Below are 12,275 nucleotides of genomic sequence, written 5' to 3'. Positions count from 1 at the left end.
CAGTCATTCAAGCGGCAAAATGCCCAATGTCAATTCAACGGGAAGCCTGGCTAGCCACGCATTCGCCACCCACATCAACGAAGCTTACACTGCAGTCAGATTTGGCAAGTTGTCCCAATTGTCAGCACATTTTACCCGGTGAGCATCTTAAAGCAGTTGCCGTTTCAAATGCCCAGCTCTTCCTTTATTGTAGCTACCACAAAGAGCAAACATTTGTTACCTGTCTCGCAGTTTGCCACCGGTCAGCCTGGTCTCACCTCGATCATAAGTGGATCTAGGCTGTCTTGGGTTCTAGACTACCAGGCACCTTGTATCGTAGGACTTTATCAAAGTCGAAAAAGATTGCCTTTTTTGCAAGTCACAGTAGTTTTACACACATGGTTAGCGCTTGCGAGTTTTATTCGTCTGCCTTGGTTGAAAGCATGTCCGCGTGGTCACGTCCGGCTCCGGGGGAGGAGATTGGTAAGAAATGCCAAGAATGTCATGCGGTCTTTGAAGAACTTTTGGTCACTTGGCTCTGATTTCGTAATGAGGGGATAGGAAAAGGTTGGTTAGCGTCGTCATTTTCGACGTAAGTGTCTTTCGGTGCCGTTGCTGTTGCCCTCAAGGCAACTTGCGAACCACTACCCATCCAGTTACATCACATGGATGGTAGAGACTTTCCGATTTCCTGGATGGAGACCTTGTTTCGGTGAAATTATTATCATTACTGCGAATATGCTTTAAAATTTAGTTCATAAATCCCTCACACATGTGAAATTATTTTGTTGTTTTTGTAAGTTCATCCCAGCCTCCTCCCACGCAGATACGTAATCTTCCAAATCTCAAATGCTCAACCGTAGTAAGGTTTCCCGAGAAAGGTTTAACTCAATCCAAGTCTCCTCCCCGTACAAAAGCAAGTGAGAAGAGACTTCGGACAGAGATGATCAAGTGTATGCCCGTTCAGCGCCGCTCCTCCAACCTCGGTCTCTTTGATGTGCTACCAGGAGGTGTGAAGCCTTGTCGTCTTTTAGGTTCCTCCTCATGAGGCGAATACAACTGAGTCCCATAGATTCGAATAAAGTATTGCATAACCTCTTGAGAAATTTGAAGATGGAATAATCGAGCTACAGCGCATTGCTCGTTGTCGCGATCAACAACGTGGCTTTGCACGCGTCGATTAAGTGCCTCCTCGATTGCTGCAGAGATATTCCTTGGCTTTAAGCGACGTGCGTCCCAAAAAATGTATCCCAATGTTTCCCTTTGATGAATCCTCCATGTGAGATACCCAACTCCCTCTCCTCTAGCAGACGGCGAGTCCCAATTCTCGTAACCATTGCTCCACTTAGAACGGGCACTTGGGGCGTATTCTTTCTCCATATCACTCGATGTATTTCCCAAAATCCCGCGCTCTGGTGATTCGATCGCAGCTGAAAGAATTACATCATCGAAATGATTGCCCGAGTTGTGGTACGACGACCTCTGTACGAACTCTCGCCGTCTCGAATCGTCGGACATGCCCAAAAACCGAGTCAGACTGGCCAATCCCTCTGATGCGATAGCCGCAAACAAGGAAGTTACGTGAGCTGTTCTGGATTCACCGTAATACATGGATAGTGGCCCACGGAATGGACAACCTCGACCCTCTTGTGCATGCTGGATCCGACATTCGTTACAACGACTTTGCTTACAAGCCCGACCATCCGCGTATGACATTGCTGCCACAGCCGTGTCTACCAGCTGATTTTCTAACCTATCCAGGTATTCAATCAGCCGAGTCTTGAAGTGATAGTATAAACATCTGATCTCTTGTATTTCCCAAAGCCGCAGTTTGCCGAAGAAATCGTGAATCTGGACGTCTTTTTCCGTCTCCGACTCCGCACTGATGGACGGGAAACACTGAAGGTAAATTTCGAGCCTGAAAAACGCCCGCTGTAAGCGGCCTTTCTCGGTTTCCGATACTTTGTACTCTTTTCGGGTAGTGTTGCCTGTCGTACTGGCCTTTCCGGCACGATGTGCCGGGAACTTGCGGCCGCGGCGGTCGAATTGCGCTTTGGCGATGTCCAATTCGTGCCGCGAAACATTAACGTAGTCTCTCATGCAATATTCCACGTTATATGAAAGGGCCCAGAGAGCGGAGGCTTCGACTGGATTCTCCCAAAATCCCTCGCGAATCGTGTTTGCATGGTTGAAATAACTCCGCAGCCATATGTTTCTTTGCTGACGACTGCCAGAGCGTAATTTGGCAGCCCGCACAGCCGCCATTGCATGGTACTCTGCTTTGGGGTGGATGATGGAATTATGCTGCTCCATTGGCGTTGACCAACGTAGAGGTTCTGTTGACTGGGAGAAACAACGGTTTTGACATTCTCGCGTTGACGGGAATGGAACGATGGGATATTAAGTGGGAGACAGCTGGCCGGTTGCTCTTACATAAGAATTGCGATACGGTAAGAGCGTTCGAGTACATTGACGCGTTATTTATACATCGTAATGATCTTGGGGGTATCGACTGTGTTCAGTACTAGTTGTTATTCTGTTCTTGGTCTCTAGTGTTTTGTCCATCGCCTAGGCTTTACTAGTTCAGAAGCTCACAAACCTATCTCTTCTGGGACTATATAACCTGGAAATAAGCTGTTATTGCGCATAGGCTCACAAAATACACTTTTGTTTCCCCGGTAGAGGTACTTTAGACCATCATTAGCTCAGCGCGTTCACGTTCTGCCCAAAAGATGCCATTATGCCAAAGGAAAGTAACAATAATGTTCACTATTGCGATATATTAACTTAAGAAACGCTTGAACTCAACGCGAAGGGCTTGTGTCTTTTAAAAGACAAGTTTAGGACTTGTTCAGCCTCTGTTTTCGATTGTCTTATACCTGTGGCAAAGTTTACTTCTCTTTGTCACCAGCGGCAGGCACGTAGATTGCACGCGCCTCTCCAACGCCGCAAACCTGTTTTCTGATACACGATTTGCTTGCTGGAAATAGCCTACGGATTGTTCGAAGACTTAAAGCCCTAACAAGCATGTAAGCTTAACGCCCGACACAACCACCACTGGCACTACAAGGTACACGGTATGCTGCAAAACAATTACAATAGGTAGTATGCTTACAAAGACTAGTCGTACGTATAGATAAGTTGCCCAATTGTCCCAGCTTCTTTCTAGACCCCAAGCTTAAAATAAGCACAGCGATTATGAATTAGATCATGGACACCACATCTCAACCTCAGCAATCCGCAGCTGTTCCAGTAGGGGAAAGTCCAAACAACTCTGTCTGAACGCAACTATGATCAAATCAAAACGCGAATCCAACGCTTCCAAAGACCATTCTACCTCATCGAATCTGGGTATTTGAGGGATAGACTCTTGAGATACAAGGGGGTCCGCCCAACTGACATCAACCATTTGGGTGAGAACCAATCCCTTTGCTAAACCCAGCCCAGGAGAATTTGTCAAATGCGCTTGCCCGATTTTGAAGCCCATGCCAACTACCAAAACATGTGGTCGGTAGTACGGCACTCTTTTACACAGCTTCGCGACCACTCTCCTCGCAATTTCACCAGGACGGGACGCCATTCTATCGGAGGCTGCTTCCAAAATCGGAAATCTGTTATTGGATAGCAAATAGTAAGGATTGACAGGAATGCAATGACCGCCGACTCCAAGTCCAGGCGAAAACGGCATGTAGCCGAAAGGCTTGGTCGAAGCAGCTTTGCAAACTTCAAAAGGGTCGATGCCGTGAGAGATGCACGCATCAGCCATCTCATTAGCATATGCTATACAAACCATCCGCTGACAGTTTTCATATAGCTTCGTCATCTCAGCTACTTCTGGTGTCGACACAGGAGTCACCTGGTCAAACACCCGGGAGTACAATTTGTGTATCGCCGATAGCGAACCAGGGACGACATCGTCCAGCCCGGAAATAATCTTGGGAATAGCATGTGCAGGAGGTTCTGTTCGGCCTGGATCGACTCTTTCCGGTGACATCCCGGCAAAGAAACCCTTCTTCCTGGCTAGCGGACCGACAAATTCTCGAGTCATCCCAACGGCAACCGAGCTCTCAATTACAATCGTAGAGCCTGGTCGTGCGAACCGGGCGACTGTGCTCAGGGCATTGCGAAGAAACGATGAGTCGATGGTCTTGTCTGGAAGGAGTAGCGTCGGTACAGATATCAGAAAGTGTGTTGCCTGCCCAAGCGCGGCTGGAGAGGATGTGAACTTTGCTCTGTTGTTGCCGTCAAAGATTTCCGTTAGATGATCCGTTCGCGACTTGGAGATATCATATCCGAGAACATTGTAAGCTCTTGAAAAGACCTGAGCCAAGTGTTGGCCAACGTAGCCAACACCAATAATAGCAACAACCGGTTCTGAGGTCTCGCTGAAGAGCTGCGTGACTGACGCCACATCTTGATCGAACTCGGAGGTCTCGCTTGGAGGGGTCAGATCATAACGGAGGCGACCGTTGAACTCAAATGGGGAAATTTGGCCGAGGTCAGATACAACGGTTGGTGGTGTCTGAAAACAGGAGCTCTCAAGCTCAAGTTTCGTAAGAACTCGATCGTCGCCCATGATGGAATGAGATGTCATCAACTTTTGGTCTTGACCAATGGAAGGACGGTCGTCAACCATGGTGTAAATATATGTATAGACTCTATGTGATTGCCAAAGAGAAATTGATTCTGCGATTCGTAAGCTCGTACTTCTGTCGGTTGCTATACCACAACTTCACCTCAATTCTGGCCAAACAGTAACTCACACAAAACAACAAAATATCTCAAGTTAATGACGTCTTTGCTACGCATGAATCGCATGGCTCAAAGGAGCAGGAAAAGGGAAGTCGATCACCCGAGACTCAAATTTACGAACAATGATGCATTGTGGCTTTGTATCTCAGTTTGCTTCTAGCTGAAAAGGCAGATGTGCATCCATGATATGCCGGAGCATAGGAGCTGATCATCCAACTTCAGATTCATGGTGGTCGGACACCATGTTGATGCGGTGACAGATGGCCGATATTAAGTTGCCTGGGCCTGTCGATCAATCGGCAATATTGTTCCGAACGTGTTGTACAGGAGGATTTAGCCTCCCACCCTTTTGTACAAACGGAAGACAAACCGGAACCTTCATGGCTAGGTGAACGATGAGAGCTGATACACAGAAAACTCGTATCAAGACGTTTCCGAGTAGCTTCACTACAGACTGTTAGGCATCCATGCTGAAGGGCGTTCATGACGTTGGCCAAGTAAGATAAAGGAGCTGAAGCCATGGTGTAGTTTTCTGAATGTGTTACCTTTGACAAGCGGATGTCTCATACGAGAGCTACACTTCACAACAGGGCCGGCATTGAAAAGATGGGATACACAAAGGCTTTTCCCTTGTTCGGTAGCACTGGCTCATCGGATTCAACGTTTCACCTGTATTGGACCGGGAATTCTCCATCCGTGCCGAGTGATCAATGATTCGCAAACTTCGGATTATTCAAGTCTTCTCAGCCAGCCCCGGATATGCGGGCAGGAGTGCATTAGGCCATTTTTAAGCTCATGTCGGAGAGATAAGCAACTCTATTTTAATATTAGAAGTTCGTGTGTACCCTCTAGTTCGTGTTCACGATGAGGCTTGCAGTAAGTCTGCCAAAGCTGGACTAAGACTACTAGAGATTGGAGAAACGCACGCAAATGACACGCAAATGTAAATCCTTTTGCGAAATTGGCACAGAAATCTTGACCCCCAAAGCTTTTGTGAAACACTTTGAGAGGAATTCTGGGGTCTATTCATTCGTCTGCGTCAACTTACGTACTTTGAACATTCTCCGTGGATATCAATCATCACGAGACCCTGACACTGCTACGCACAAGAGTCCCACGTGGTAGAATGGCAATGGTACTAATATGAGAGTTGCATTTAATATTGACAGGTAATCTTGGCGGTAGCTGGTCTCTGATAAACGGATATTTGGCGACCAAATGCCAAGATCTCAGTTAACCCAAGGCTGCTTCACTACATACATGTCTCATTCTGTGTGAGGCAATATAATGGCACTTGTCCCCAATCTCGAACAAACGCGTAGTTCAAGTTCTTCCTCGCTCCATTTGCATTTCAGCTCATTCTACCCAAGCCTGGAACACCTGCGCCCAGTTGACTAATTGCCATGGCTCTGAGAATATCCCTCCTATTTGCCGTGTGTGTTCTGGCTACCGACGGTTCCCGTTTCATTCGGGCAGCAGAGGCCAATGAGATGTCCATGTGCGGTCCCGGTAAAGGATCATGCGAAATGGGCTCATGTTGTTCAGAGATGGGGTATTGCGGCACTACGGAACAGTATTGCTCAGGCTCTCAATGCCAGTTGGACTACAGCCATACTTGCCACACGCTGTGAGTAGCAACTACGCAAGTTGTGTGATGTGATCTAGAGACCGTTGACATGACATGCCATGCCGAGCTGACAAGTTGCATCCAGAGTTCCCCCTCGTGGGAAGGACACCTCAGGAATAACCCGTCGACAAGTCGGAAACGTCCCTTATGGTGAGAGCCACGAATAGGAAAGGGGGTCGTGATTTCGGAGGCTAACACATCTCCCCAGGACCAATGATTACAGCTTGCAAACAGCCTGGCATGGTAGCCTTGACATTTGACGATGGTCCGTACATCTACACTACCGAAATCCTGAACCTGCTTGACCGGCTCAAGGTCAAGGCTACTTTCTTCATCACGGGTGACAACCGAGCCAAGGGACATATTGACGATCCGGCGACTCGCTGGCCAAGCATTATACGTCGCATGTACGACGCGGGACATCAGATTGGGAGCCACACCTGGACGCATCGTGATCTGAACCAGATCAACGAGACGGTGCGGCGAGCTGAAATCATTCACAATGAGATGGCCATACGGAACATTCTTGGTTGGATCCCCACGTACATCCGGCCACCTTTCTTGGAGTGTTCCGCCAGATCTGGGTGTGAGAAGACCATGAGAGACTTGGTGTATCACTCCATCTCCACCAACTTGGACACAAAAGACTACATGTATGACGACCCAGCTCTCATTCAAAGGGCAAAGGACCTCTACTCTAATGGACTGTCAACCAATCCACGGCAGAACTCATACATTGTCCTTGCACACGATGTTCATGAGCAAACCGTGTATGAACTGACTCCACACATGGTAAAGGTTGCTAGAGAGAGAGGCTACAAGCTTGTCACGGTAGGTGAATGCCTAGGAGACCCCAGAGGTAACTGGTATAGATCAGCGGAAGACTCGCCAAAATCCACCAGAAGCGATAAAAAGAAAGACTCATGTCCTGGTCCAAAAAAGCCAATCGTCACGGATATCCCGCCCCCAAGGAATACGACGAGCAAGATATCTCCCAACCAACGCTGCGGAGGAAGTACAGGATACATCTGTCCAGGCTCCGGCTTTGGAGACTGCTGCTCTCACTATGGATATTGGTAATTCTGTCTTTCAAAGCCCACAACAGCCCACTCATCATGAGAAGAGCCTCTTTTTTACTGACCGTGTCTCACCAGTGGATCAACTCCCGAGTTCTGTGGCACAGGGTGTGACAATGACTTCGGGGACTGCAACCCAAATCCCCCAAGCATCTGGGACACAACGAATGGCTTATGTGGCGCTCGGTTCTCTGCGACATGCCTTAATTTTGCAGGAAAGGCATGCTGCTCCAAGTATGGATATTGGTATGTAGTGCATTTTGTGTGGTTACTTTATCGGTTGGACTGACGTGGTCGGCAGCGGCAACAAGACTGAGCATTGTGGTGAAGGTTGCCAGGCAAAGTACGGCCGATGCGATTAGACAGATGGTGGCGCATCGTTACCGAGCTGAGATGTGACGAAAATTATTTCCATAATACTTCCAGGATGGGGGGTGTGGGAGATGTCTTCAGTTTGAGAGTTGATCTGGTTGGATGATCTGGCGGTTTGTTTAATACAGTTTTCTGTTAATACAGCTCCGTGGTAATAACAACTTGTCTCATCATCACTCGTGAGCGAATAGAACAGCATGCCTGCGGCAACAAACATCGTCTCTCAAACTCCACCTTCTTCAACGCCAATCATTTGATGGCGAGGAGCAGCAGAGAAGCATGCATGCTGTATGGATTACCGTAGTACCAGTTTTGAGACAACGGATTGTCATGTAGGTATGCCGTATATTGACATTGCATGCATAATCTCACTCAATGACAACATACTCCTCCAACAAAGATGCGATATGACTCCTCATGCTTTCCCACAGCAACTGCGACATGTAGTAGCCGAGCAGGAAACGCTTTCGCCGTCGTTTCCTCTGGCTCGTTTCGCCAAGTTCAAACGGGCGAGCCAACCTTATGTCGTTACACTAGTACCACCAACAGGCTCTGGACACGAGCTTCTCCGCCGTTGGGGAATATAATTCTGCTGTGTAGCTAGCCAACCGCTTGTGTGATCCCGGGAACCTAATGTCGCACCTTGTGCCCGGCGGCACCATCCGGCATGGTTGCCATGCACAGGCTTCCTAGGTGAGAACTTTGTCTCAGAACAGCCTTGTATTTCGGGTATTTGCTTCAAGGTGCGTGGGAGATGCATCCCGGGAATACCAGGCGTAATGAGCGGCACTTGGCTAGCCCTCGTCTACGCCAACTTGTATACATGGGCCGTGGGTTTTAGGAAATACCTAGGGAAAGCAGAGCTCACTAACTACTTCTGGGCTGTTTCATCTTTCGTGGATTAATGCGACATCATTGGTGACGACATATCTTCACAAAGGCGAGACACACCACGTTGTCGGTTCACAATGCAAGCCATTTCACGGGGGCCAAGAACCATGGTAGCTGACCTTGAGCAGCTGCTGGCTGGGTTTGTTTGGGTTTGAACATAGTTGCGTTTGATGTGGGTTTTCATCTTCGTCCAAGTGGCCTGACCGTCGAGTATACAGCTCGCCACTCACAGAAACAGGCAAATGACGAAAGAGTTATAGTAGTACCGTCCAAAGCATGGCCTGGTCTGGGGATCTCGGGCAGAATCTTTACCGGAACTTGGAACGCCCGTTGATGCGTCCGCCTTGGACTTCGTATTGAGAACGGCGGCTTCATTAATGCTAAGAGCTTGGGGACTTCTCAAGTCGAGGGTTGTTGCTGGTGAAGAAGTCTCAGCCAGATTCAATGTACCTCCTGCGTGCAGTGTTTACCTTATTTACATGAGGTCTGCAACTCACATCACTACCAGGCTTTTCCAAGTACTGAGAAAGGTGGTTATCGCAAGAGGTAATGCCTGTGAATGGCATGTATACATGGATACCTGCACTCACTCCACTACTCGAAGAACAAATATTCACAAGTTCGAGTGGACCAAGACAGGCATGACCTTGGGAAATTGCTTCCATACACTAAGCTTTGTTCTTTTTTGAACACTCTTTGTCTGACATAATACCCGCGATCGAAGATGAAGAATCCCAACTTCAGTTGGCCTTTACCCAGCGCTGTAGCTGATTTGCCAAAACGTCCATATGGGTTGCATCCACCAATCTCGTTTCGAGAACCAGACTTGAGCCTGGCGAATTCCAGTGACTCGGTATGTTTGATGGCCCCAAATAAGCCGTGCGAATTACTGACGCGTATCCAGACATTAGCTCGAGGAACTCCGCGTGCGGCTGCCTCCCCATCACCATGTTCAATCGAGTCGGCAACGTCTATCGAATCGCAGTTTCATACTCCGGAAGAATCCGTTTGGGGCGATATAAGGCAGGAGGAACCGAAACTGAGGTGGGATGCAGAGGAAGAGCTGAAGAGAGTGTCCAAGGAGCTACTTCGGATCCAGAAGTGGGCATTGATCACAGGACTCGTCATCTTGAACGCTACCCTTATTACCATCAGTTTGATATTACCACAGGCATCCTACTTGTTTCTCTTCCTGTTGAGCTGCAATACCATGCTGCAAGCGGGCATGGTCTTATGCATCGTGGCGAACGTAATATGGACCAAAATTATCTGCGGCTGGAGAAAGAGAAAATCAACAACCCCTACGGCGCCGGAAAAAATGGTTCTTCTGCTTCCCTGTTACAATGAAACCAAGGAGGAGATAGCGCGCTCGCTGGACTCACTGGTTAACCAGAAGGGCATCGAAGATCATCCGCGACTCATTTTTATTATAGTCGATGGGAATGTCCGCGGCCCAGGCATGGAAAAGACGACGCAGGATTACTTCTTGCAAGACATTCTAGAGCCGGGAACTTCGAAACACTTCGAAAATGGTTATCGCGCAAGAGACGGTTTGTTCATGCCTGTCAATACGCGGGTTGGCCAATACAAGGGTATCCCATTTGTGTTTGTGGGCAAACGGTATAATCAAGGCAAGCGCGACAGTTTATGCTTTGCCCGTTCGTTCCTGTATCACTTCAAGAAGCGATCGGGAAACGTTGTTACCATGTTCAACAAGGAACTGTTTGAGTATCTCGGCAACTGTCTCCTGGAAAACAACCTTGCAGATGTGGACTACCTAGTTGGCATGGACGCTGACACAGTCTTCGACGACTTTTGTGTTGTCGAAATGGTGCGGGCAATTCGGAAGAATCCCAATCTCATCGGCGTTTGCGGCCATGTGTGTGTCGACTTTGATGGGAGGAACTTTGGCCTCTGGTCACTGTATCAATCTGTTGAGTATTCCCAAACCCAAGGACTGAGAAGAATGTTCCAGTCAAGAATCACTGGCAAAGTGAATTGCCTTCCAGGATGCTGTCAGCTCATCAAAGTGGATGAGGCGACGTTTGGCGATACAGTGCTTCGCGAGCGATTTGGCTACTGTCCCAAGCCAAACGATGCTATGACGCAGCAAATTATGGGAAACTACTCCGAAGACAGCATCCATGCTTCCATCATCTTCAGCCTGTTTCCCAAGAAGCAAACCGCCCAGGCACTGCGCTCCAAAGCGTTCACCATTGTCCCGCAAACGTGGAAAGTCTTTCTGTCGCAGAGAAAGCGGTGGGCGCTAGGCAGTATCTCCAACGAGTTTGTCATGATCTTTCGGCCTGGGATCATCCTCGTTGAGCGATTGCAGAGCATTGTTGCAGTCATGACATGGGCCATCACTCCGTTCATCATCTCGGCCGTGGCACAGCTAATTGTGCTGTTTGTCAAAAAGGGTGCCAAGGTGTTTGACGACGCGGTGTTTGTGGGCTTGATCAGTATCCTCTGGATTAGATACGTAAGACGACGCAATATTGCACCAGTGATTCACTTGCTAACCTTGGACAATAGCTATACTCGTTTTGCATTGGGTTCTGGCTGCCGAGGAATAACTTAGAGAGACTTCAGTACTTTGTGGGATTCTTCATTCATTTTATGACGTCACCATTTATGAACATAATCATCTTGGTGTATTCGCTATCGCTTTCAGATGACTTTTCTTGGGGCAAGACTCGGCGCGTGATTCCTGCTGATGAAGAAAAGGGTGGACGGGGGGCGCATTAATGTGGGTGAGGCCCGTGGATAGAGGTTGGTTGTTAGACCCTTCAGTATAGATAATTGGGAGGGGAACGTGTACATGGTAACTTTAATAATGACTTTTAATTCAACTGGCGGGCTTTTACAAGTTGCTGTTGACGATGTTGAGACGAGAGATGAGTGGCCGAATTCTAGTATTAAGCGCTATTTGGGTCGTAAACTAACAACGCTTGACTTTATTCCTCCTCTACGTTTCAAATCAGCTGTTTGAACAAAAAAGAATCCGACTTGACATTCAATTTAGGCTCGTGTGTGGACGAGTCGGTCCTTGTGCTCAATACGTCATCAACTATTCACAGCTCTGAAACAACAATATGCTACGAACCATTAAGACACATTTTTAAGCCAAGCAACATTTCGCCCTCTCTAATGTGCCTTTTGGGAATCACTAAACCCTCATCTGGGTTGAGCATCTTGACTTATCTCCACACCACCTTTTCTTTCCGCCCATCCAACACAATATCGATCCAACCAACGCCTCCCCCACCACGAGGTCATAATGACCCCAAAATACTAAAAGGTGCCCTCCTCTTTACCCTCCTCCGCATCTAATCATCTGTCCCGTGTTCCTTATCTCGGACCGCCTGCAACCACCACAAACCCGCAAAGAGGTGTGCGGCTAGATCGCGTGCCACAGTCGGATGACTTCTTGTCTTGAAGTAACGAAACATACGCGACTACGCGTTGTAGGGTAAAAATGTCAAAGCACTTCAGCCAAAGAGCATTAAAATGGACGAAATATCTCGACATCTCACGGTTTCCTGGTTAAAGGAAATCGTGAAAATGCTACCTCAGTG

At 48.0% G+C, this 12,275-nt stretch overlaps 5 protein-coding genes across 5 annotated transcripts; 2 read left to right on the top strand and 3 right to left on the bottom strand.

Annotated features, from left to right (window-relative positions):
- Positions 1-481: 481 nt before the first annotated feature.
- VFPPC_15499 (hypothetical protein) lies at positions 482-631 on the bottom strand (the record flags this gene model as incomplete). Its single annotated transcript, XM_018293252.1, has 1 exon — positions 482-631. The coding sequence occupies one exon, from the start codon at positions 629-631 to the stop codon at positions 482-484; it is 150 nt and encodes a 49-aa protein (XP_018146402.1).
- Positions 632-942: 311 nt separating this feature from the next.
- VFPPC_02431 (hypothetical protein) lies at positions 943-2,244 on the bottom strand (the record flags this gene model as incomplete). The annotated part of the gene is made up of 1 exon (XM_018282079.1): positions 943-2,244. The coding sequence occupies one exon, from the start codon at positions 2,242-2,244 to the stop codon at positions 943-945; it is 1,302 nt and encodes a 433-aa protein (XP_018146401.1).
- A 943-nt stretch (positions 2,245-3,187) lies between these two features.
- Positions 3,188-4,615, bottom strand: VFPPC_02430 (polysaccharide biosynthesis protein vipA/tviB; the record flags this gene model as incomplete). The annotated part of the gene is made up of 1 exon (XM_018282078.1): positions 3,188-4,615. One exon carries the CDS (start codon positions 4,613-4,615, stop codon positions 3,188-3,190), a length of 1,428 nt encoding a protein of 475 aa, XP_018146400.1.
- Positions 4,616-6,134: 1,519 nt separating this feature from the next.
- On the top strand, positions 6,135-7,796 carry VFPPC_13269 (methyltransferase type 11; the record flags this gene model as incomplete). Its single annotated transcript, XM_018291046.1, has 5 exons — positions 6,135-6,358; positions 6,444-6,508; positions 6,567-7,434; positions 7,513-7,680; positions 7,736-7,796. 5 exons carry the CDS (start codon positions 6,135-6,137, stop codon positions 7,794-7,796), a joined length of 1,386 nt encoding a protein of 461 aa, XP_018146399.1.
- A 1,625-nt stretch (positions 7,797-9,421) lies between these two features.
- On the top strand, positions 9,422-11,445 carry VFPPC_13268 (chitin synthase; the record flags this gene model as incomplete). The annotated part of the gene is made up of 3 exons (XM_018291045.1): positions 9,422-9,550; positions 9,602-11,179; positions 11,233-11,445. 3 exons carry the CDS (start codon positions 9,422-9,424, stop codon positions 11,443-11,445), a joined length of 1,920 nt encoding a protein of 639 aa, XP_018146398.1.
- Positions 11,446-12,275: the final 830 nt, after the last annotated feature.

Source organism: Pochonia chlamydosporia, chromosome 2 (genome assembly GCF_001653235.2).
Source record: "Pochonia chlamydosporia 170 chromosome 2, whole genome shotgun sequence".
NCBI classification, from domain to species: Eukaryota; Fungi; Ascomycota; class Sordariomycetes; order Hypocreales; family Clavicipitaceae; genus Pochonia; species Pochonia chlamydosporia.
Note: the sequence above shows the minus strand (reverse complement) of the source record. Positions and strands in the feature narration are given on the sequence as shown.